Source organism: Melanostigma gelatinosum (assembly GCF_949748355.1).
Source record: "Melanostigma gelatinosum genome assembly, chromosome: 14".
NCBI classification, from domain to species: domain Eukaryota; kingdom Metazoa; phylum Chordata; class Actinopteri; order Perciformes; family Zoarcidae; genus Melanostigma; species Melanostigma gelatinosum.
The window spans coordinates 14,518,244-14,540,397 of record NC_136647.1 but is presented as its reverse complement, the minus strand read 5'-3'; the positions used below and the strand labels follow the sequence as shown (position 1 = coordinate 14,540,397).

At 44.9% G+C, this 22,154-nt stretch overlaps 2 protein-coding genes across 2 annotated transcripts in view; one reads left to right on the top strand and one right to left on the bottom strand.

Moving 5' to 3' along the window:
* LOC306788193 (cell adhesion molecule DSCAML1-like) overlaps window positions 1–6,168 on the top strand; it is a gene marked incomplete at both ends in the record, with an annotated part of 48,347 nt that extends 42,179 nt beyond the window's left edge. The window contains 15 exon segments of the mRNA XM_079283597.1: window positions 451–519; window positions 521–705; window positions 1,265–1,382; window positions 1,519–1,682; window positions 1,790–1,888; window positions 2,182–2,370; window positions 2,701–2,823; window positions 2,826–2,987; window positions 3,080–3,235; window positions 3,375–3,405; window positions 3,520–3,638; window positions 3,759–3,911; window positions 4,140–4,340; window positions 4,845–5,156; window positions 5,735–6,168. Coding sequence (XP_079139723.1) covers window positions 451–519; window positions 521–705; window positions 1,265–1,382; window positions 1,519–1,682; window positions 1,790–1,888; window positions 2,182–2,370; window positions 2,701–2,823; window positions 2,826–2,987; window positions 3,080–3,235; window positions 3,375–3,405; window positions 3,520–3,638; window positions 3,759–3,911; window positions 4,140–4,340; window positions 4,845–5,156; window positions 5,735–6,168 — 2,515 coding nt within the window.
* A 5,953-nt stretch (window positions 6,169–12,121) lies between these two features.
* Window positions 12,122–21,282, bottom strand: arhgap35b (Rho GTPase activating protein 35b). Its single transcript, XM_079283603.1, has 7 exons — window positions 20,724–21,282; window positions 14,761–18,663; window positions 14,330–14,471; window positions 13,856–13,933; window positions 13,551–13,682; window positions 13,221–13,326; window positions 12,122–13,084 (listed from the first exon to the last, which is right to left on the bottom strand). The coding sequence occupies exons 2-7, from the start codon at window positions 18,475–18,477 to the stop codon at window positions 12,673–12,675; spliced, it is 4,587 nt and encodes a 1,528-aa protein (XP_079139729.1). The 5' UTR covers window positions 18,478–18,663; window positions 20,724–21,282; the 3' UTR covers window positions 12,122–12,672.
* Window positions 21,283–22,154: the final 872 nt, after the last annotated feature.

The following is a 22,154-nucleotide window of genomic DNA, read 5'->3' as shown; positions in this document are numbered from 1 at the left end:
GTCCTTGGAGAGGTCATTCGTATTTGACAAAGACAGTCCCTATACCAAGAACCAGCAAATACAAACAAGAGAAATAACTAACTGGAGAACATCTGGATGCCTAAATAATTGAAGCAATAACACAATTCATAAGGAATATGAATACATATCAGAGTTACATGAAATTACAGTAATGGATCCCTGTCAATATAGCACACAGGAATTTCCCATGCGACCTTTTTAAAATCTCTATTCACTCTATGTCTGTGTTAGTGTTAAATGCCCTGTAAACTCTGTCAATTGAAACACCTGTCCCCACACTAGACATGTCAGCCTCATCATTTTATCGTGAAGAAGGCAAGCTGTGCTGATATCTGATCGATTTAAAAGTTCACTTCTTTTGTTCCCAAGAAAATTAAGACTTGAAATGAGAAAGAGTGTTCTCTTTCGATACCATTTGGGAGGTATGAGCCGTCGACACTTCTTTGGTCCGAGAGCGGCCATGAAGTCTGTCGTGTCACTGTCTCATCACACTTTGCTAACATGACATCGCATGCCCTCTGTCCCAGGCGCCCAGTGAGTACGAGGCCAACCCAGAGATGCTCTTCTACCGCATCACACACCTTACCCGTGGTAAACAATACCACATCTGGTCTGCAGCCGTGACGACTGCCGGCCGTGGCAACATCAGCTCGAAGGTCACAGTGGAGCCTGCTGGAAAGGTGGGTCCTTCGGGCGAGCCTGTAGCGGAGGAGAAGGGTAAAGGGATTTCTGTAAAGGTTATGAGGGAGAGCGCTCTAGAGATGGCTATGAAACGGCAACATGATCTCCTGTACACAAATCTCCCTCATCACCCTCTCTCTGTCCTGCTCTCTCTGTTATGGATTGACAGCCGTAGTATTGATTAAGTAGTGGCTATGTTGCAAGAAACGCTGTTGTTAATTATGTGGTGATGAACAGGGCCTATCCAGTAAAATGACCCTTGGGGAGAGAGGTAGCAGGCGAGAATCAATAGAGAGGAGGATCTATGGAGAAAAGATAGACTGTAACTGAGAGGTTAGAGGGGGGGGGGGGGCTACACTAAAACACGACGCTACAGCTTTTTATTCCCTTAGAAGTGAGTAAAGGCCTTTCCCCTCAGGACAACTGGGCCACTCATTCAGCAGAGACATGCAGTTAGACATCTGAAAATACGAAGAAAGACATATTTGTGTGGGAGATGCTGGAGCAGTTTTTGTTTTGTCTTGGTGCAGTCAAAAGATTCATGACTTTTTTGTGTGTGCAGTCCCGGCTAAGATCCTTTCCTTTGGGGGAACGGTGACCACACCCTGGAAGAAGGAAGTGCGTCTGCCCTGCAGCTCAGTGGGAGAACCCGCCCCCACAATTAAATGGACCAAAGACAGGTCAGAGCTCATCTAACGCCACTTATATGTCAGCATCATGACTCACACAGACAGACACTGCAGCATGTGAGCGAAAAACAAAATCACTTACTTCTGGAACGAGATTAACATCTGTAACCTGTCTGTGCTTCGTCAGTGAGGACTCTGCCATTCCGGTGACAGCTGACAGTCAACGGCAGATCTTATCCAACGGCACACTGGTGCTACGTTCAGTCAAAGCGGAGGATTCTGGGTACTACACCTGCACTGCCACCAACACGCTGGGCTTCGACACCATCATAGTCAACCTGGTGGTGCAAGGTAAGAAGAAACAGAAGATGTCTCTGAGTGGAACTCCAGCGGAGGACGGGTTTCCTTTGTGATGTTCTACTCTGCTGTTGAGTCACTGTCTCTGTGTCTACATCCAGTTCCTCCTGATCAGCCTCGCCTGACCGTCTCCACGACCTCCACCTCCTCCATCACCCTGGCTTGGATCCCTGGGGACAACGGGGGGAGCTCCATCAGGGGTAAGACTTTCTGTGAACAGAGAAACACCTGCCCACCTTGCAGCTGTCTCATGACAACACATCCTTTCAATGCGCTTCACCCTCTTGCTATCAGTTGTTCTAAATCTGCAAATAACAGGGCAAACAATGTTTCTGTGCAAGTAGTCGTCAAACTACAACTGGTTGTAGCGTATTGTTGCCCCCTGGTGTCCAACAGAGGTAGCAGCAGCAAGGACTCTCTTTCACACAGTCTTTCATTTCTTGGATTTACATCAGTTGCTCGAAATGACTTGACGTGTTGTGTGATTCTGCAGGATTTGTGCTTCAGTATTCTGTGGACAACACAGAGGAGTGGAGGGATGTGTTCATCAGCTCCAGCGAACGTTCCTTCAGGCTGGACAATCTGCGCTGTGGAACCTGGTACAAGGTCAAGTTGGCGGCCAAGAACAGCGTGGGCTCAGGGCGCATCAGTGAGATCATTGAGGCAAAGACACATGGAAGAGGTGAGGGGTGGAAGCAAAAGTGTTGTCGACATGAGTGAAGCAGGACACAAGTGAACAGACGATAACTCAAAACAGAATGAAGTTGTCTTCGCTTTTCGGTTTTTTGGCTTTTGCTGTTCTATCCTATTTAACGTTGTTTTATAGCAATATTAATTTCTGCCCCTCGCAGATCGCTGACATTGAAAACATGTATAATTGTCGCATAGTTTGTGCAAAATAAATGCTTTATGTGGAGAGAATTTGTTGCCTGTTTTCTTAATATTGCTTTGTTGGCATTACCACCATCCTTCTAACCTGCCGATGTTCTGTGTCTGCCACTCTTCTCTACAGAACCAGTGTTCAATAAGGACCAGCCGCTGCTCACCCACATCAACTCCACTCATGCAGGTCTCAACCTGCAGGGCTGGACCAGCGGCGGCTGCCCCATCACTGACATGATGCTGGACTTTAGGCCAAAGGTACCTGGGCCTGGCAGAGCCTCAAGGCCAACTCCACCACTCAGCTCTTCCTCAGTGAGCTGCGCGAGGCCACCTGGTACGAGCTCAAAATGAAGGCGTGCAACAGTGCTGGGTGTGGCAACCAGAGCTCCCAGTTTGCCACCACCGACTACGATGGCAGTGAGTGTATCCGACATCGTTTCCTATTTGAGCGCCACGTGCACTGAATTTTCTTTCCGAAACATTTTTTCTCACTGCCCTTCTCTCCACAGGTACAATCCCTCCCATCAAATCAGCTCGTGGAGAAGGGGATGATGTGAAGAAGCTGTTCTCCATCGGCTCTCCGGTCATCCTCGTCACTCTGGGTGTTGCTTTGCTCTTCATTATCCGCAAGAAACGCAAAGAGAAGAGGCTTAAGCGTCTTAGGGGTGAGAGAGAAAGAAAGCGAGAGTTCAGAGAGAGATCAGTATTGTTGTGCGTAATGAATTAATGTAACAAAGAGTGACGAGTTGAAACGATTATCTTCACAGCCAGCTGTAATCTAATTAAGATATTGTCTTCTTATAGATGCTAAGAGCCTCGCTGAGATGCTTATCAGGTAAGAGACAGTGTTTTACGGGCATAGTTGTTATGCCTATACTGTGTAAATGTGTAATATTTCACATAGGTCAACCTTTGGAAAACTATATGTGTTATTTCCACGTGTGTGCAGCAAGAACAATCGCAGCATAGACACTCCGGTGAAGGGCCCTCCTCAAGGGCTGAGGCTCCACATTGACATCCCACGTGTTCAGCTACTCATTGAGGACAAGGAAGGCATCAAACAGATAGGCATGTGGCTGCACTGAACAACAGCATAAACTAATTCATCACTGCATCGCGCATGTTCTCGTATCTTCTATGAGATCATTAACATTTCGTTGTATGTCCTCATCTTTTGCTTTGCAACAGGGGAGGACAAGACAGCGGTGCCAGTGACAGACACGGAGTTCAGCCAATCAGTGAATCCGCAGAACTTCTGTACCGGCGTGTCTCTGCACCACCAAGCCCTTATCCAGAACTCAGGGCCTTTGATTGACATGTCAGACATCCGCCCAGGCACAAGTGAGTTGTTTTTTTTTGCAAATCAAGCTTATTGCAATACATTACACAGCTCTTACAGTGACAGAACATGAAATAGGTTGAGCAGCTAAATCCAGGTGAAAGCTTCGATCTCATGTTGAACAGCACTTCAGACAGTAAAGACAGTATGTGGTTGTCTTGACAATCAACACATGGATACACAGTCTTTGTACTACCAAGCTGTTCTTTGATCACCGTGACCTCTCTCAGACCCCGTGTCCAGGAAGAGTATAAAATCAGCCCACAGCTCCAGGAACAGATACTCCAGCCAGTGGACCCTAAGCCGACCGAGTCAGAGCCAGTCGACGGCCTCGGCGCGAACTCTGACGTCCGACTGGCGGACGATGGGCTCTCACGGCATCACCGCCACCGAGAGTGACAGCTACAGCGCTAGTCTGTCGCAAGACACAGGTGGGTCAATCCCAGCCCGCACCCCTGATACAATGACACTGCAACCCTTATGTACTGCTTTTATGTTATGACCATTTTTACATCAAGGAGCAGAACTTTTGTGAAAATATTTTTTTGAATTTTAAGGTTCAACATCAAAGTCTAATCCAATCCAGCAGCATATGAACAGTATATACACCATACATGCATTCTCAAATGACCAAATCAAAGAATGGAGAAAATCTATTCTATTCTACCTAACACTGCCTAGTACTACTAGTAACACTACTAAAGAAACAAGGTACTCTAGAACTGAAAAGAGAGTGAAACGAATGATAATACTTAAAATCACAAAACCATATATAGTTTGCCCCCTCCCCAAAATTCATAAACCATGAGCTCGCAACCCACAGTTTTCTCTCAAACAGACTAACATTTTCAGGTCAACCTTTTTTAAATAGAAACTAAACTAGAAAATGTTTTTTTAATCAATCAAACCAGCAGTTTTTATGTATGTTTTTCCAGATAAGGGTCGCAACAGTATGGTGTCGACGGAGAGCGCCTCCTCCACTTATGAGGAGCTGGCGAGGGCCTACGAGCACGCCAAGCTGGAGGAGCACCTGCAGCATGCCAAGTTCACCATCACAGAGTGCTTCATCTCCGATAGCTCGTCCGACCAGATGACCACGGGCACCAACGACCCGGCAGACAGCATGACCTCCCTCAGCACGCCGTCCGAACCAGGCATCTGCCGCTTCACTGCCTCACCGCCCAAACCGCAGGACTATGACCGCGGCAAAAATGTGGCTGTGCCCATTCCCCACCGCGCTAACAAAAGTAAGTAGAAAGAGATGCATGAAGACTTGCTTTTTCTCCTGAACCAAGACAAGGAATTTTATTTACAGTGACTGAAAATGATGGGAAAAGGTCTTCCTTTGACAAAAGAGCAACAAAAGGTCACAACAACAACGCTGTAATAGAATCCAAAGAGGTTTCACTAAACAAATAAAAAATTACGAAAACTACATAGTGGGAATGGACTGCACTCTCTGGGAGTTTGTGTGGGGACGCTGACAAACCAAAGAAAGGTTTATCTGCCACAATAATGTAGATAACAAACAGGTAAATCCCACACTGTCACTGGAAATGATCCAAGTTGAATCAAAAACCAAGTGGTCATGTTTCCTGGCCCGATATGCCAAAACAATCACTCAGAGGCATTGGTTTTTCTGCAAACAAATCAATCCCAAATCAAAACCACCAAGTCATCAGTTATATAGTAAGAAAAGCGGCAGGGCCATATTTATTCATATGCATTAGGAAATAATTCATTTCAGCAATGGACACAATGGCATAAAATTCTAAATCACCTCACTGTATGCTCTTGTCCTTTCCTCTTCTCTCGCCTCTCTCAGGTGAATTCTGCAACCTACCCCTATACATGAAGACGGACCCATTCTTCCGCAAGCAAGGGGAGCTGCATGACCCGTGCCCAGCTGTGCCGCCGCGGGAAGCCTCAATCCGCAGCCTGACGCAGCGGGCGTATCACACCCAGGGCCGTCACAAGACTCTAGACCCTGCCAAGCAGCAGGTCCTGACGCTGGGCCATTCTGGGCTGGCCAGCTTGGGCGCGAGCTCGGGCACCGCCACCTTGCCCCAAAGGACTCTCACCATGCCCAGCTCCAACACTGCAGCAACTGCTTCCACTTCCAGCACGGGCAGCAACCCCACCAACAGTAACAAGGTGGGGGGCTCCAGAGACTCGCTGCTAGAGAGCAGCTCTTCTGCGCTGGGGAGACTGCAGAAACAGAGTGTGGGGGCGTACTCCAAGTCGTACACACTGGTGTAGTCCGTCCTCCTGCACAGACTTGCATTGCTATCACACTCCTCAGCCAGCCCCCCCCTCTGGTGCTCTTCGGTCTGGGCCTAGAAAGGGCATGCAACCATCTTTCTTTAAAACCCAACTAATGGTGAACTGCCCAGCATTCTAATTTTCCTCGGGATAGGTGTTCTCCCAGACAGAGACCCAGCTAACCCTGCTTTTCATGTTCACCTGGGACTCTATAAAAGAAGTACTAACTCCAACTAACAGTTCCAGCCGGCTGGTGCTCTGCTCCGCTCAGTCCTCGCGGAGTCGCACAGCAAAAAAAAAAAAATAAAAACAGGAAGTGATTCTGTGGTCATTTGAAAATATTGACTATAATTGAGGAGCGAAAAGCTCTGTGTTTATGATGATGAAGACTACGATAGCCAGTATGAAGCTGTGTGGCCATCCTGTCTCTCATATGCACACACATACTGTCCTCCATAGTTTGAGTATTATTGTCAACTTGCAGGACTTCCAGTTAAGTTCCCTATTCTTACTTATCTTTCACCCTCTATGTGTCTCTTAAAAGTCCCAAATAGCTATTGGCAGATTTTCTCTTGATGGTGATTCCAAAACAAATGATTCAGGTTCACTTCCAAGAAGGATAAAAATGTCTATCACAATAATATTCTCCACACATCTCTCTCCAGCTGAACAGTGTCTAACTTTTTAAACAAATCACGACAACCCAAATGAACCAGCTATAAGTTCTCACATTACAAATAGAGAATATTTGGTATTATAAAGAATTTACATATATATTTCTATGTAGGTATATTATTGACATTTAAGGGAAATTATGACAAAGTATAAATTGTATGTACTACAATAGTTTAGGAGTATATACAGCAATTTAATGTTAATGTCAAATTCAAGAATGAGACAATCGCTCAACCTAAATTAAAAAAAGAAGAAGGTTGGACTAAAGAAAGAACAAAGTTTAGTATATATACGGGATGTTCTGTATGTTGCTGTATGTAGACCGACTAACAGAAGAGTGTTTCGCTCCTGTGTGGACAGAGAGTGGCCCTTTCCAAGATGGGGAAAGCAAGATATACTTAGATTTAGTTTCAGTTCCTGAAAAGGCAGGCTGACTGGGTGAACAAATGAAAACCTACTTTGCTGTGTACGTGTGTTCGGCGGAAACAATCATGGCAGAAAGCCTTCCGTCATATTATTTAAGTCTGCTTTTGAGAATACAGGCTCTTTGACTCTGTTGAGCTTCTCGAAAGCCTGAGCGGTTGGTTAAAAAAAAAAAAAAAAAGAAGAAATAAGTGTCACAGAAGATCCACAAATGAGTTTTATGTTGGGAGAGTGGTTGCAGACATGAGTCATGATGTCGAATCACGGCTTCAGTAACACATCCTACCAACTTCCCAGCCTGCCTTGGTGTCACCCAGCCGAGCTTCGCTCTTCAAAGAAACGTACAAGTAGCTGAAAGAATCCCAGTCATGATGTGAATGAAGTAAAACAATATAATGTTGAGCGATGTTATATGTCAGGGAGTTCAGTTTTGAAAATGATATAATGTTCACTCAATTGATATCTTTGTTGTTGCCCTGTCTGAATTACTGTATATGCCCTGCTTTCTTTATCTCCATACCCCTCCATCTTGCGCTGATGTACATTCACACAAGAACCTTTTGGAATGTCTCCATGATAGCGTTTTGTGGTTTATATTTATTTATCCATGTACTTTATTTGTTTGTTCGTTTAGGGGAGGGGGTGTCTGTTGGTCCGTTGATTTTGATTCATGATATTCATTTTAATTTGTTTGGGGTTTTGTCTAAATTTTGGTCGTGAGGTATGTGGCCTGTGGCTAAAACCAGTTCAGCCAAGTGAAATCAGGGACTCGTAGCTCTTTTGGTCACACAAACTTACTGTTGTGTATATACTGGACTGGAGTCGGTCTGTAAACCTGAATCATTCCGGCTACCGTCCTTTCCCCCCCGTTCAGATAAATTAAAGTTAAAATTCACCACCCGGAACATGCTAGATCCATCATCTCTACCGTTGTCAGTGTTGTTTATAGATTAAGTCTTGTACATAAAAACACAGTTTTGTATGAAGAGCTATTTTCGTCAGAATAAATCAGGGGACACATCAGGGTTGAATGCCCCAATTTCAAAATTGAAATAGTATCAAAAATAAAATATTTTACTTCTGAAATGGGCAAAAAAACATTTTTTTCTTTCCCTTTATGTTTTTGATACTAATTTGTTGAATTTTTATTCTTTTTTTAAAGGTCTTTTGCTGTTGTCATTTGTCCTATTTACTTTTTTTATTGTCATTATTTTGTATTTTGTTCATCCTCAAAAAATCATTGCATGCTTGCTAAAAGGGAAAAACTGAAGGAAAAAATGTATGAAAATTAAAAACAAAACAAAACAAAAAAAGAAAATGTTGAGGGTATCCCAAACATTTGTTTGAGTTGCTTGTTATAGCAATTGCTTGTGTTCAAAAGTACATTTTCTATGAAAAGAAAAGAAAAACTAAAAAGATCATTCTAACACCTTGTGCAATAAAGCTATCTTTCATACGTCACGGCCTCTGTCATTCTCAACAGGTTTGTTTGCATGTCATCTGAACATGAAAAACAGACAGCTAAAGCAGTCCTCATGCTGGCAGGACCATGAGACGAGAGGAGACGGGGTGAAGTGCTCGGAGTATCACTGGACGACCTGTAGCAGGTTGATATTAATATAACAGAGTAACGTGTTTGGTGTCGATACTCAGCTGATGTTGAAACTAGATGTAAATATAATCTGAAAATGTAAATATTCATCCGGTATGAAAATGGCCAAACCATTATGAGAATGATCTCATGAGAGAGAGTCTGGATAGATGTGTAAACGTGTCCATCATACTGACTTAAAGTGAACGAGACTTTGTATGTTTGTTCAGGAGGCCTCGTTCTGGCCTACAACATTGTGCTCTCAGAGGACTTCAGGGGAAGACAAGAACCACATAGAAAAATGAAGTTATAAATTGAACACTATTGTCAATAACACGACTGTTAACTCACAGAAGATAGCAAATTCAGGTAAAATACTCACAATATCAATGAAAAGGGTATAAGCTACAATTACACATAAATCAAGAGTCAAATGTGTTGCATATTGTTGGGAAACGTCCCACTTATCGTTCTCATAAACTACGTAGTTTATGAACTCAGGCTGGAGAGTTCCTCAATTCATAATCGTATAAGAAGAAAAAAAACAATACGAACACTACTGAATTCAGATCAGTCACCTAAATAAATTAAATAACTAATGCCAAAACTACATTCCTCTGAACGACACAAGAGATGAGTCAACATTCTATAAGGAGTCATCATAGAGCAGTAAGGCGGCCCAGATCACCTGTGAGACTTTGTGAGCCAAGAGACACTTTCTTTAGATGTGTGGCACCAGACATGATCTCAGCGATGCAACTGAAGATGAAGCGGTCAGCCGGCAACGAACAAACCCAGAGATGAATCTGAAAAAGGAAAGGGGGAAATACATAACGAGTCGTCGTGTCACTTGTTTAATCACAGGCAAATCCACAGTGAGTAGCGAGACGCCCACCTCCTGTAACAGTCGCGCTGCAGCCACAAGATGGCGTCATACCATTATAAAGTCTCACCTCTCCACACAGGTCAACAGATACTGTGTTCCACCAAAAGAGTGCAGTCAATCATGACTAACATGCTGTGAATAATGGATGTTTCTCGGAGTCACCTGCACCACTGCCTAAATACCACAGCAGAGGTTGTGTAGGATGAAGCTTCTTTAGGAGAAGAATGCTTCATTGAGAGCAGAGTTAGAGAGGAGCAGCAGCCACACACACACACACACACACGCCTGTCAATCAGGAAAATAGTGAAAACCACGCTGCATTATTCCACTGCGAAAAAATGTGGATGATAATAGTAGCCTGTCTAATATTTTGTCAGATGACAGCAGGGTGTCATCACACAATACTCAACATTTTAACCACCGACACGACATGCTTGATATTCTCGAATCGTATGGCCCCTTTGTCGTGACCATATTAATCCAACTGATATTGTGAGGTCTCATACATTAGAATGAAATCTTAAAAATGAACTTCCACTTTCATTTCAACCTTGTGGGATGACTCTAATGGATGGAGGTACCTCTCAACTTGTAAGACACAAACACATGCACCACCAGAAAGCTGAGGACAATTTTACAATTTAATTGATTAACTATTATACAGTTCACATCAGGCCTTCATCTTCAAACACTTTTCTCAGTCAGATAAATTCCATGGTTTGCTCTTGGTGCACAGTACATACACTTTCACGTTTCAGCTATTTCACTTCAGTATTCGTTTTGTTCACGTACTAATTTCATGTTTTAAAAAAGGGAGAGGCTTTCGTCCTTCTCCCTTGGTGTGTTTTTTTATTTATTTTACTTTAATCATGCACTAAACTTAAGTGGCCTTGAACCATTCACAAAAATTGTAAAAATGGACCTTTAATCATTGAAATACACACTAGAAATGTTTTCTACCATTGACTAACGGGTGGTGTTCCCCAACATACAAATAAACAACCATTATAGAGTAGTATGCACTCGCTTTTTTCCTCATTGAACGGTAAATTTGCCACGGTTGTGTCAGAAGTTAAGTGATGTGGTAAGATTATATACTCCCGGGAGTTGTGTTATAGTGGGACAGTTGCTGGGTAGGTTCTGTGCCGGTCTTTATGTTACAGCCATGAGCAGTTTGAAAGAGCCCTCAGTTTAATCGGACAAACACATAAAACGATTGACTTCCAACAGCATTGCGATTCCAAAAAGTACCAGAAGGCGATGATCCCAAATACTACGACAACCAAAAGGTCTAACTTGTCTGGTCATCGTTGCAACAAGAGCAGAGCTTCAATCATCCGGAACTTCAATCTCTAGTGGTCCATTTTTACTTGTTCCCACTGAAAAGACGGTGCTCCCCGTCATAAGTTTAATGGGTAAAATCACCAGGTCTTCATCAACACTGCTACCACTGACAATCAGCTGACTGTTATCCATGAAGAGGAGAGGACCAGCACTAAACTAATTCACGAGAGCAGGTAAACGGCCAGTGGTGCTTCCTGAATGTGTCCTACCCACAAACATTTAACTTCTACTGGTCATTGTATTGTATAGCAGGAACAGTGCGTTGAAAATACCAAACCTTCTGAGTTAAAGGTCCGTAATATTAGATGAAGACAAAGAGCCTGGGCTGATGGACAGCCACGGCAAACACATCCAGCAACCTATCACGTTGCAAGCGTTTGGTTTCAATAGACAGCAGGCGGCAATGCAGAGTTGTGTTATGGTACGATTACGTTACACATTCAAATGCTTCTCCTTCACTTGACTGATGGCAGGCAACGTTTTCTCTGATATTACATTGGTCAAATTAAACCAATCTTCCCTAAACATCCACTCTGATCAAGCAACAGCTGGAAAGAGGACGAACTCTCAAAGAAACCTATTTTCCACATGGCTGGATGAATATGGGTAGAGTCAGACCTAAAATGGTACGTCTTGATCAACCTAAAGAACGCAAGTTTTTACAAAAGAATCTTCGTTTTTTTTTTTTTGTCACAAGCCTGCACTGATGCCACATTCAGCCACTGAACAAACAATATGGACAATAAATCAATGTGGCATTTCTTCAAATGTAACACTACACTATCACAAAGTGCTTCAGATAAGTTTGTGGATACAAAAACAAGTTTGATGTAAACAAAGTTTGATCTGCCAGAGCTCTGTAAAGGCAATGGGTATGGCTATTTGAGCTGTGAAATTAAAAACACACAAGAAAAACAGTATGTCATCAAAAAAGAACCCTTTTGAGGGGAAAAACAACAGTGATCATTAAAGTGCATCCCTGGATGTGTAACCCCCCCCCTCCCCCCTTCCTTCCTTCCCCCCCCATGCTGACCGCTCAAGTAGAGCCGATGAGAGAAACCCCAAAGGCAGACAGAGGAACCTCTGCTATATGGAGAAAACTGCTGCCCAAAAGACCTACAGAGGAGCAGTCTCAAAAAAAATCCAGTGGCAGTACTTTCATGAGGAAAAAAACAAAACAGTTTTACACAGATAAAAACACAGTGGGCACAAATCTTCCAGCTTGGCATAGAGGTTTCTATTTGTTGGTAGTGTAGGATAAATGGTGGCTGTTGACAGAAGAGATGCTCGCTGTGACAGCAACCTCTGTCCTCCTCTTCGGACCTGAAACCCTTAAATTCCAGGCGATGAGGGGCTCAGAGGGCAGAGGAAGAGTCACTGATAACGGTACACTGATGCACTAAGTGTGGATAAAAATGGCAGGTTAGGGAAGTCTCTGATACACTTCCTATCTCCTCTCTTCATAACCTAGGTTGTCAATGATCAACGACAGTGTGCACAGGTTTGTGTGTGTGTTGGTGTGTGTGTGTGTGTTGGTGATAAGGTCCAGCATCATCATGGGCACACGTGGTTTCACCGCCTCTCACAGTGTCTCTTGTTCGGCAGGGGAATGGTGGGGGTGGGGGTGCTGGTGGAGGGGAGGGAGCAGGGACTGAAGCGGAGACTGGGGGGTGGTGGGTGGAGACTGCTGCAGGGGGCTGAAGTGTGAGGTGGTGTGGGGGGGAGAGGAGCGGTAACAAGAGTAGGCAGAGCTCCCGCTGAGGGTGGCGGTGGGTGAGGCGGGGAGGCCTGCTAAGCCGGTGGGGGAGTCAAGGAGGGGCTGGTTGTAGAAGAAGAATGCACACTGGTGGATGAAGCTCTCGATGATTGTCTGGTAGGTGCGCGTGGCGGTCAGGGCATCCATAGTGGTGAAGTCTGGCCTCATGAGGGTGGGCCAGAAGCAGATGGACAAGTTTTCACTAGTCATCAAGTTCAACCTGTTCAGCTGGCTCACCCTGGGAAAAACACAAACAGACAGACAACAAATGATCAACTCTCATCATACAGTGCAGAAAAACAAAACAGATGGGTGTCTACCACAGAGGAGCAACACATTCACAACATGATTCAAACAGGGGAGAGGGAACTTACTTGTGTAAGTGGCTCACTACATATTTGAAGACCTCATAATTCTCCCTGGGGAACCTCCTTAGGACGTCCTTCATGGTATATAGCCTCTGTTCTCGGTCATTCATTTCTGCACATAGAGAGAAGCTCAGTTTGTCAAAATCAAGACCTCATCACCGAACACAGTCATTTGAAGCTTGAATGTCTTCATACACTACCATGAAAATGATTCTTGTCAACACTAAAACAGAGCAAAACAGGTCAGCCAAAACCCTCCCTACCCTCTTCCCTACTAAAGAAATAATCTTTGTATGTGCTTGTGAAGACCCTCCCAGCCCAGCAGTGTTTGCTTACTGAAAGCATCCAATAGGTCCACCTGCAGAGCACAAGGCACCAGGGGCTCAGGCAGCTCAGAGAAGAAGCTTTTGAGGGCTCCAGCCACAGTGTTTATGGAGAAGTCTTTCTCTACCAGGTCTAATCCGTGGTCTACACAAGGAGAGAATGAGAGAGTTATAGGGATGAGAGGAAATAAACCTGTCAGCGGGACTGAACAATCACTTGCATGTCACTTTCCTTTGGTATCTGTTTATGTTTTGATTAGGCAGCCACATAATTACATGTCAAACAGCTGGTTCAAACAAGTCTGACGATCAGCTCACCCTGTTCAAACTGCCTCTGCATGCTTTCCATCTCCGACTTGTTGCCGCTTACGCGATACAACCCCTCTGTATTCAGGCCTGAGGGAAAGAAAGAGCGCAGCAGAGAAAAAGGGGAAGACGGTGGGGGGGGGGGGGGGGGGCACAGTTGGAAATGAGCAAAGCACAAACACTTCATTAGCCCCATTGCAAACAGACATGGCAATACAGATGCTGGCAGTTTGTGGGGGAGTACTCAACTGAATAAACCCTTGAATTACTTTCAAATCACAATGTGGTCATGAACAGGCGCACTGGTTTCAGAGTTCCAACAATAAGCATTTTTCTTTAGGAGACTATTCAATAACATTCATTTTATAAAATATATTTACCTGTAGTGAAGAATAAAAACTGATAAATGACCATCGTTAGTATTTCAGATTTTGCATACATCACACGCAGAACAGCACAACATGGGCAAAAGATAAAACAACGTACCTGTGGTCTCAATAAAGCGGACACACTTGTCGATAAAGAGTGGGATGGGTCTGTCTGGGGATACCACATTCACTAGGGGGGCCCCAAAGTAAATGCTCTCCGGGGGCTTGGGAATGGCTGGACGGGGCTTTGGTCTTGTTTTCTGCGGAGAAATAAAGACAGAGGAATGTGAGTGTCTCAAACAGGGATACGTATGTTGATACTAAGTTGCACTGGTAGATTTCTAACAAAATGTAATGTTCTCCATCCAGCAAATCAGGAGTTCCTCACATTCTAGAATCCTCCCCAAGACATTACCACAGTTTAAACATACTCACTCGACAGTGAGTGGTGACCTTTTACCTGTCTGTTTATTTTTCATAAAAGACAAAAACAATCTCTGTATTATGAACAAGTTAGTATAAAAGAGAAAAGGGTGATATAATACACACCTTGGCTGTTCGTCGCAGGCTCTTCAGAATGTTCCTCTTTTTTGGGTCCTCACTTTCCTCAACAAGACTTTCGCCTTTCAGGGTCCCAAAGTCATCCTCCTTGGACTTCTGAAGCGCTCCAATCTCATCGTCGCTGCCTATGAAGCTTGTGCGGAAGCTGCTGAACTTGCCAAGCCGCTTGGAGCGGTCGCGGTAAAGACGAGGCTTCACCCCCGCCGCAGAGAACTTCCTCCTTCGCTCCAGAGAGCTGCTGTCCGCTTCGCTGTCCGAGCCATTTCCATTGGAGTGCATCCTGTTGGAGTTGCGGATGGTGATGATTTTGCCTTGTGTGCTGTCGTGTGGCACAGAGTAGATGATCTCTTCGTTGCTGGGGCGAGGTTTTGAAACTGCGTCAATGGGTTCGGCATAGTCTGAGGGATCGTAGCCCACATCCCCACCGGGAACCCAGGTAACAGCAGAGGGTAGGGAGCGGCGATGACCCATCGTATCGATATATGGGTTACGGCTCACCTTCCGGAAGTCAAAAGTGACACCCGGTTTGACTCTCACCTGGGTGGGCACTTTGTTGTTGAGTTTGTTCTCAAAGTCTCTGATGTCAGAGATGACAGAGATGTCACTGGAATCTAATTCGGGCAGGTTGAAGCCCCCACTGTGAGAAGTGAGTGTGCCATCATAGTACGGGGGTGATGGCTCTACGTCATCTTCTGAATCCAGGTACATGGTGACAGGACTGGGAGAACTGCAGCGCGGGGAGTACACATTTTCACTGGTGCATGCTTCGGCAACATTATCGTACATGTGCGTGGCCTCCACAATGTTGCGTTTCTCAATCACCTCCATCAGAAAGGAATGGAACATTTCTATCCTGTGCAGGCCTCCCACCACCCCCCCGGATCCACAAACCACACTGTTGAAACGACCCTCAATCTCATGGGCCAGCTCCTCCCCTTGGATCAGCTGTTCACAGGCATAGTCGCTGTCAGTGAGCTCTGCCTGGCTATCGCCCACTGCCAACAGCTGAACTGGGATGATGTCCTGAACCTCACACAAGAATGCACACAGGGTCTCCAGGGAGGCCTTTCGGGAGACCGAGTACACAGCAATGTAGCCGTGTACTAACCTGCTCTTCCGCAAAGTGAAGGAGGCGTGGTATGAGAGCAGAGAGAGCTCAATAGCTATCTTGTGTCCTCCAACCGTCTGCTCCAGTAATACAGAAGTGCCACTATTAGACATGGGCCTGCAGTGCTGATGCATTAGGAAAGGGGACAGGAGCTGCTCAATGTCGTAGGAATCTCCACACATTAAGCACATGACAATGCGAAGGTCGGCCTCTGGGGCCGGCTGATGAGGAGAGTCTCGGAGACCTGGAGGCTCAGGGAGGAGGGGAGGGGAGCTGCTACTAAAAGATGTGCTCCTCCTAATATCCAGAAGGCCCCTCAGCACCTGGTTGATTTGAGTCTCGTTGACATTATGGCCATAGCCCACACCAGGGGAGGCAGGGTCTAAAAAGCTACACTGCAGCCTCCTTGCAACCTGCTGTCCCTGTGTTATTAGGTTTAAGGCAGTTTCTCCACCTATATCCACATATGACCCTACGCCTCTTTTAGTGACTAAAAGCAGGGACGTTGGCAGCTTAGCTAGCTGGCTGTCCCTTCGGCCAAGAGTTGACTCCCTAAGTCGCTCAAGACTTTCAATCACATAGGAGAGGGACTCTTTTGAGTTGTACAGACACAGACATCCGTGAGGGGTAAAAGTGGGGGTGTGGAAGGAATTCACTGGAAGACGCACGTTTCCCTCGATAGGCCGCAGCGTCAATTCATACATCTTCCCGTCCAACACATACCAGTCGCCATTTGTGCAGAGAGCCCTAATCTCATTGGAAAATTCTCTGGCCAGTCCATCCCTCCCTAGTATGACAAGGTTAATTCTGTCAGCCTTGGTGTCCCCAAAATGAGCTTTCACATCAAAAAATGGGTAACACGTGGGGAAACGTGAGACTAAGATTTGTTCAATCTTAGAGTCTCCACAGTTAGGACTGCTTGGGCAGGTCTCCTTGGTAGGGTGATAGACAAAGTGGATATGCTTCAGTACCAGAGCATCTCTTTCAGCTGGTAGCTTCTGCAGTGCCTTGAACCGCTGTTCCTCCCCCAAAACCTCCTGAATAGCCCCCATCTTCTCCTTGCTTGGCTTGGCATCCACCTCAAGCTCATAAAAAAGCTCGGAGTACTCCAGTAAGAGCTCCTGAAAGTCTTCTTTAGCGCGGTCAATGGTCTCCTTCTGATGGCGGTTGTACAGGTCCAAGTACTCAGTCTCTTCAAGCCACTGGTAGAACTCTTCATTCATGATAAAGCTGCGGGCCTCCTCCCAGGGTCTACCGGGTGTGACAAAGGGAGAGGAGGCTAACTTGTGTTTGAACTCCAGCCTCATCTCTGCCCGTCTGCACTCATTACGCAGATGTTCCAGGTGGGCATTAAATAAGTCCTCCGCTTCAGCAGTCTCCAGCAGGTCTGAAGGGATTCGCTCATCTTCCATGTTATCAATGTGAGACGTATCCTCCCATGGCGAGTCCTCCAGAACGACAAACCAGTGGGCAAAGTGCTGCTTGGACTCAAGGACCTTCTGTACCCCAGACCAGCTCAGCTGATCTATCTCATCCAGGTCAGGCACCAAAGAACTAAGTGCTAAAGGCAGAGTGCTTAAGTATATTCTACGACGCCTCTCAATGTGCTCCTGTTTCAGGCGGTAGACATGCTGTTGAAAGAGCTTCTTGCATTTAGCCGTTCCCTCCAAGAACACATATTCTTTGTACTCTGGGGAGGTGTTCATGCGTCGACTGGTGTTTAACCAGGTTTCATTATGATTCTTTACGATGCGGTTGATTAGCCATTCATAGCGATCCTTGGCAGAAGCTATCTGCTGACTCTGGAGCTTTAGGGCTTCAAAGTAAAGAATGATCTTGGGCTTGCCCCTGCTCTTATCAATAAGTTGAACCAAAGTGAGGAAGGCAAGGTCCACATTTATATTTGAGCGTGCAGACGTCTCCACTACTGGCAGACTCTTTTTTGTGATGGCGAAGGTATGTGCATCTTTGATGTAGCGTTCCACTCCTTCGTCACATTTGGTGAGGACCAGCACAATGGGCTTCTTAGTCTTGCTAAGCTGTCCATACAGGTTTGTGACAAATTTCAGCTGATCATCAAAGTTGCGGTTCATGCCCCGGCTGACATCAACACAAAGCAGGAAGCCATCGACCTGCAGCTTGCCCTCAGGCATTTGCTTTTGCTCAAAGTCTTGCTCCAAGCCCAGCTGATCGGTACAGAAGTACATCAGCTTCTCCGCTGAAGCCAGCTTGGTTCCCGCGGCCCGTTTGATGTAGGGCTGCATAGCAGTGCTACGGTGTGGCTGAAATGTCTGGTCATCAATGAACTCCGTTTGCTCCACAACATGCATCCTGCACTCAGGCCCCTCCTCCAGATCCCGGGACACCTCCCCCCAAAACAGAAAGTGATCATTGTTGACCACTCGACCCCCAAAGTCACTGGTGCTCAACACTGACGTGTGGTCCAGGTAGAAGTCATCAGCACTGGGGCGCACATACCGATTACAGAAGCAGGACTTGCCAACCCCACATTGGCCCTTCTCTTTCTCTGTTCCTGACAAACCCACTACAATGAGGTTATAAATGGGCGACCGGACATCTTGCTTTTTCGCCATCATGGCCTGCTAATGCTCATCCTGCCACAAACAGGCACTGTATAAAGGAGTTCACTTGAATATTTGTCCATAAAGTTGCTGACCCACAGAGGAGATCAGATTTCACTTTCCTCTGCTGGGCTTTGGTTTTAATAAGTGCAGTGATATGAGCAGAGGGTTCTTTCATGCACTCCTTATATGAATCTGATCCTGTCAAAAAAAACAACAAAGAAATCAGACAAACTGAGCAATTAACAAATAAAAAATACATTTTGAATTAAAAAGGGGAAAAAACATCACACCCCTAACCTTAAGACATACTAGGCAACTTACATTAAATAAAAACATATTGTTAAAACATGCTACTTCACGTGATAATGGACTTGTGTTAGACAAAATGTTTGCAGACAAACTGTTCCACATAGACGTTGCAAATGTCTGTCAACTTGCATAAAGCTATTTTTCCTTTCCTTCTTAATAATTGAGTGATCTCTAATAATAACTCAATATGACAATTACAGAGGAATGAAAGCGGCACATCTCATTCCAGCTAGTGCCCATTTCCTTTTTATACCAAATGATATTAATTGACCCTCAATGGTGAACGTTGGGTATAATGTTTAAGACCAACTAACATTGGCTCTTTGATTCTGAATTCAACTGGTTACTGGGCTCTAATTACTGTCCCTGACTATGGCCGTGGTCGTATATCAAGTCTGATCATTTATGAAACACAATTAGTTGTAATATGTGTGAAATCACTGCATCCATTTTACCACTGTACACACCAAGTACACACACTGCTGTAGTTTTTGGCATTATATCTAACCACCAGCAAAAGCCTAATGAAGACGGTGTTACAGGACCAGTCACAATACCTCCTGACTTTTCGATATTACAACTAATGGCCGGAGTAAAATAAATACAATGTTAAAGCAGACAGCGCACTGACTTCCGCAAATTACATTAAATTGTATATCCTCAGGCTGCAGCTATTACTCTCTTTTGTTTTAAATAATAACAATGTCTAAGAGCCAAATGTGACATCTCCTGTTATATCATAGAAACTTAAGAAAACCAGAAAATATTTACATGTGAGAAGCTGGACCAGTTGTTGGTATTTTTGCTTAAATATTACTTATTGAATTCTATTATTATTATTAGAGTAATCAAAACTGTTTCCCATCAATCTTACATCGATCAACTACTTCATTAATCAACTCATTTCAGCCCTGGTCCACTCATCTCAAGGCAAACTCAATATCAAACCAGGGTCAAAGTCGTTACATTGATCCTTGAAGAAAACCTGTTGGGAGTGGTTCTCTTTAAATGACAATGTCAGCTGACATCAGTGAGTGGGGTGACAAGCATGAAAATGACTATGTTGTAGGCACCTCAGTCTTTTAACCTAAATGAAACAGCAGCCATCAGCCCAATCTGAATAAAGAACTTATTACGGGAGAGCCAGACACAAGCACAATATCTGCCAAACGACACTGACCTTGCTCATTCCTTTAAGACACTTAATGGGCCTACTTCCACTATTATAGCATTGATTAACACCTCCATTATAATAGCACTGGTGCAATTCCGATATAGCCTATATGTAGTCGGCTCATCACTTCTAAGGAGGGACAAAAAAAAAAGAAGGAAAAAAAAGGACCGATTGCATTATTTCACTTATGCGTAATGGGATTCACTGGAGTCAAGCATCATGCCAAGTATAATTATGGGTTTACATTGAAATGAATATCATGTCACATGAAGTGACCGCACAGTAGAAACAAAACAGCTCCGCCCGCAGGGTCAAAAGCAACCACAGGCAGTCCACACCGCTCAGCTGAGCTAGGCCTGATATCCCAAAACGGACGGACAAGTTCTCTGCGATTAAAAACCACCGAACTGCTCCGTCCATCGGTATCAAATCACAGCTCACTGAAGTGCACCTTCGAGCAATTCCGTTTACATTACGCGCTTACTTAGTTAAGATTTGATAAAAGGTTACAGCCTGTGTTTGGCAAGGGATTAACAGTTAACATGAGCTTTAGGGTGCGCGCACGCACACACCCAGAGGGAGAGCGAGGGGCTGACCACGCCAGGCCTGCTGTCTACAGAATGAAATAGCAGAGCCGAAATCTAGCGCCTACCTTCTCCACACCGACCATGTTGAAAGAGAACGTATTGAGCCAGCTGTCTAGGGTGTAGCACTCGACAGCTTCCACAGGAAATAGCCCATGAGAGAATATGGCATATGTAGCATGCGTACGTACCATCGCGTTTCTCCCGTTCTCCTCTCGCATCTGTCAGGCCAGCGCTTGCCGCAGCCCTCGCCGCCTGATGTGCACAAGCGTCGAGCCGCAGAATGCACTATGGGGTCGTCTCAACTCACGGATACCACAACTTTGTGCGATGGGGTTATTTCATTCAAAATATCCATTACCCATGCCTGGATTCTCTGGTTTAGCGTCACTGTTTTCGTTGCAATTAAACACGGGGAGAGGAAGAAATAAATATCAAAAAATGACAGAACAATCCAATTTTCTTCTTGCAAAGGGTGTTTTTTTTTTTTTTTGTCCTCGTGAGAATTTCAGGCGTACAAAGAAAAATCAGCTTAGCAGTCTTCTTCTCGGTTCACCACGTTGCTTTTTCAATAATTATTCTGTCCATTGTTGTGCTCACATAATGCTGGGCCGGGTCGCGCACACGAGACAACGTTTGAGTTTCGTGTAATCGCCGTGGTGTGTCGTCTGAAAATATGTTTCGAGTGCAACAGAAATAGTTCATGTCCGGATGCAATTCGTGCGCAGATTGCGTGTGTGGAAGTGGTATTTCTGCAAAGCTTTCCGATAATGGCGGCGGCCCTCCTCCCCGGACCTAGTTCTCCTCTTCTTTTCTTTGGGAAAAGGGAGCTGTGGCGACAGAAGCGGCGCAGAGAGGGACTCACCCAGCGGCGCCCTCACACAACTGCAGCAGCTCGGTGCTCTGCTAACGTTAGCTCGCCGGTAACGTAGCACTGCCCATGCGGGGCTCGTTACCTGCAAGTAATCCATTTCTCAGCGTTCAGTCCCGAATTAAAGGTACTCTATGTTTCATGCAGACGTTTGTTCCTGAAAGGTTCACCCAGAGAAAGTAACGTACGGGTTTGAGGTTTTTATTATAAAACCAACTTACAGTGAGGGGTTTACGTGACTTGTAACGTTACTGGCTATTTTGCAGTAACATTAACGTAAACTACAAGCTGACGTTCGTGAGTGATTTTATTTTAATACTTAACGTTACAGTTGAACCTATAGTTCAAGTAAACCGATACGTTCAGTTAACACTGTTGCTTATTCCCGTAAAGTTATGTTAGAAAACGGCACGTTTTCATCTTTAATGATAAAAATGAATTGCATTAAATCACAACAAAATGTGAAACAGTGGTATCTTTAATTTCATGATATCATATGCAAAAACATAAACTGCTAAAGTATTTTGTAAACAGACAAACAGTTGGAGGTAAATGAGACTGCAGCATTCCTGACAGGTTCCCAAGGTACAAAGCAGAACAAGGGAATATGACTTTAATATAAATTGTACTCCAATACACCAGACAGCCAGATGTAGTGAAGGCCACCGCGTACAGTCGAACACCGCCTACTCATACATTTGGGCCGTAAAAGGTCCCAATGTGGGACCGTTCAGCTCCTCTTCCTTTAACA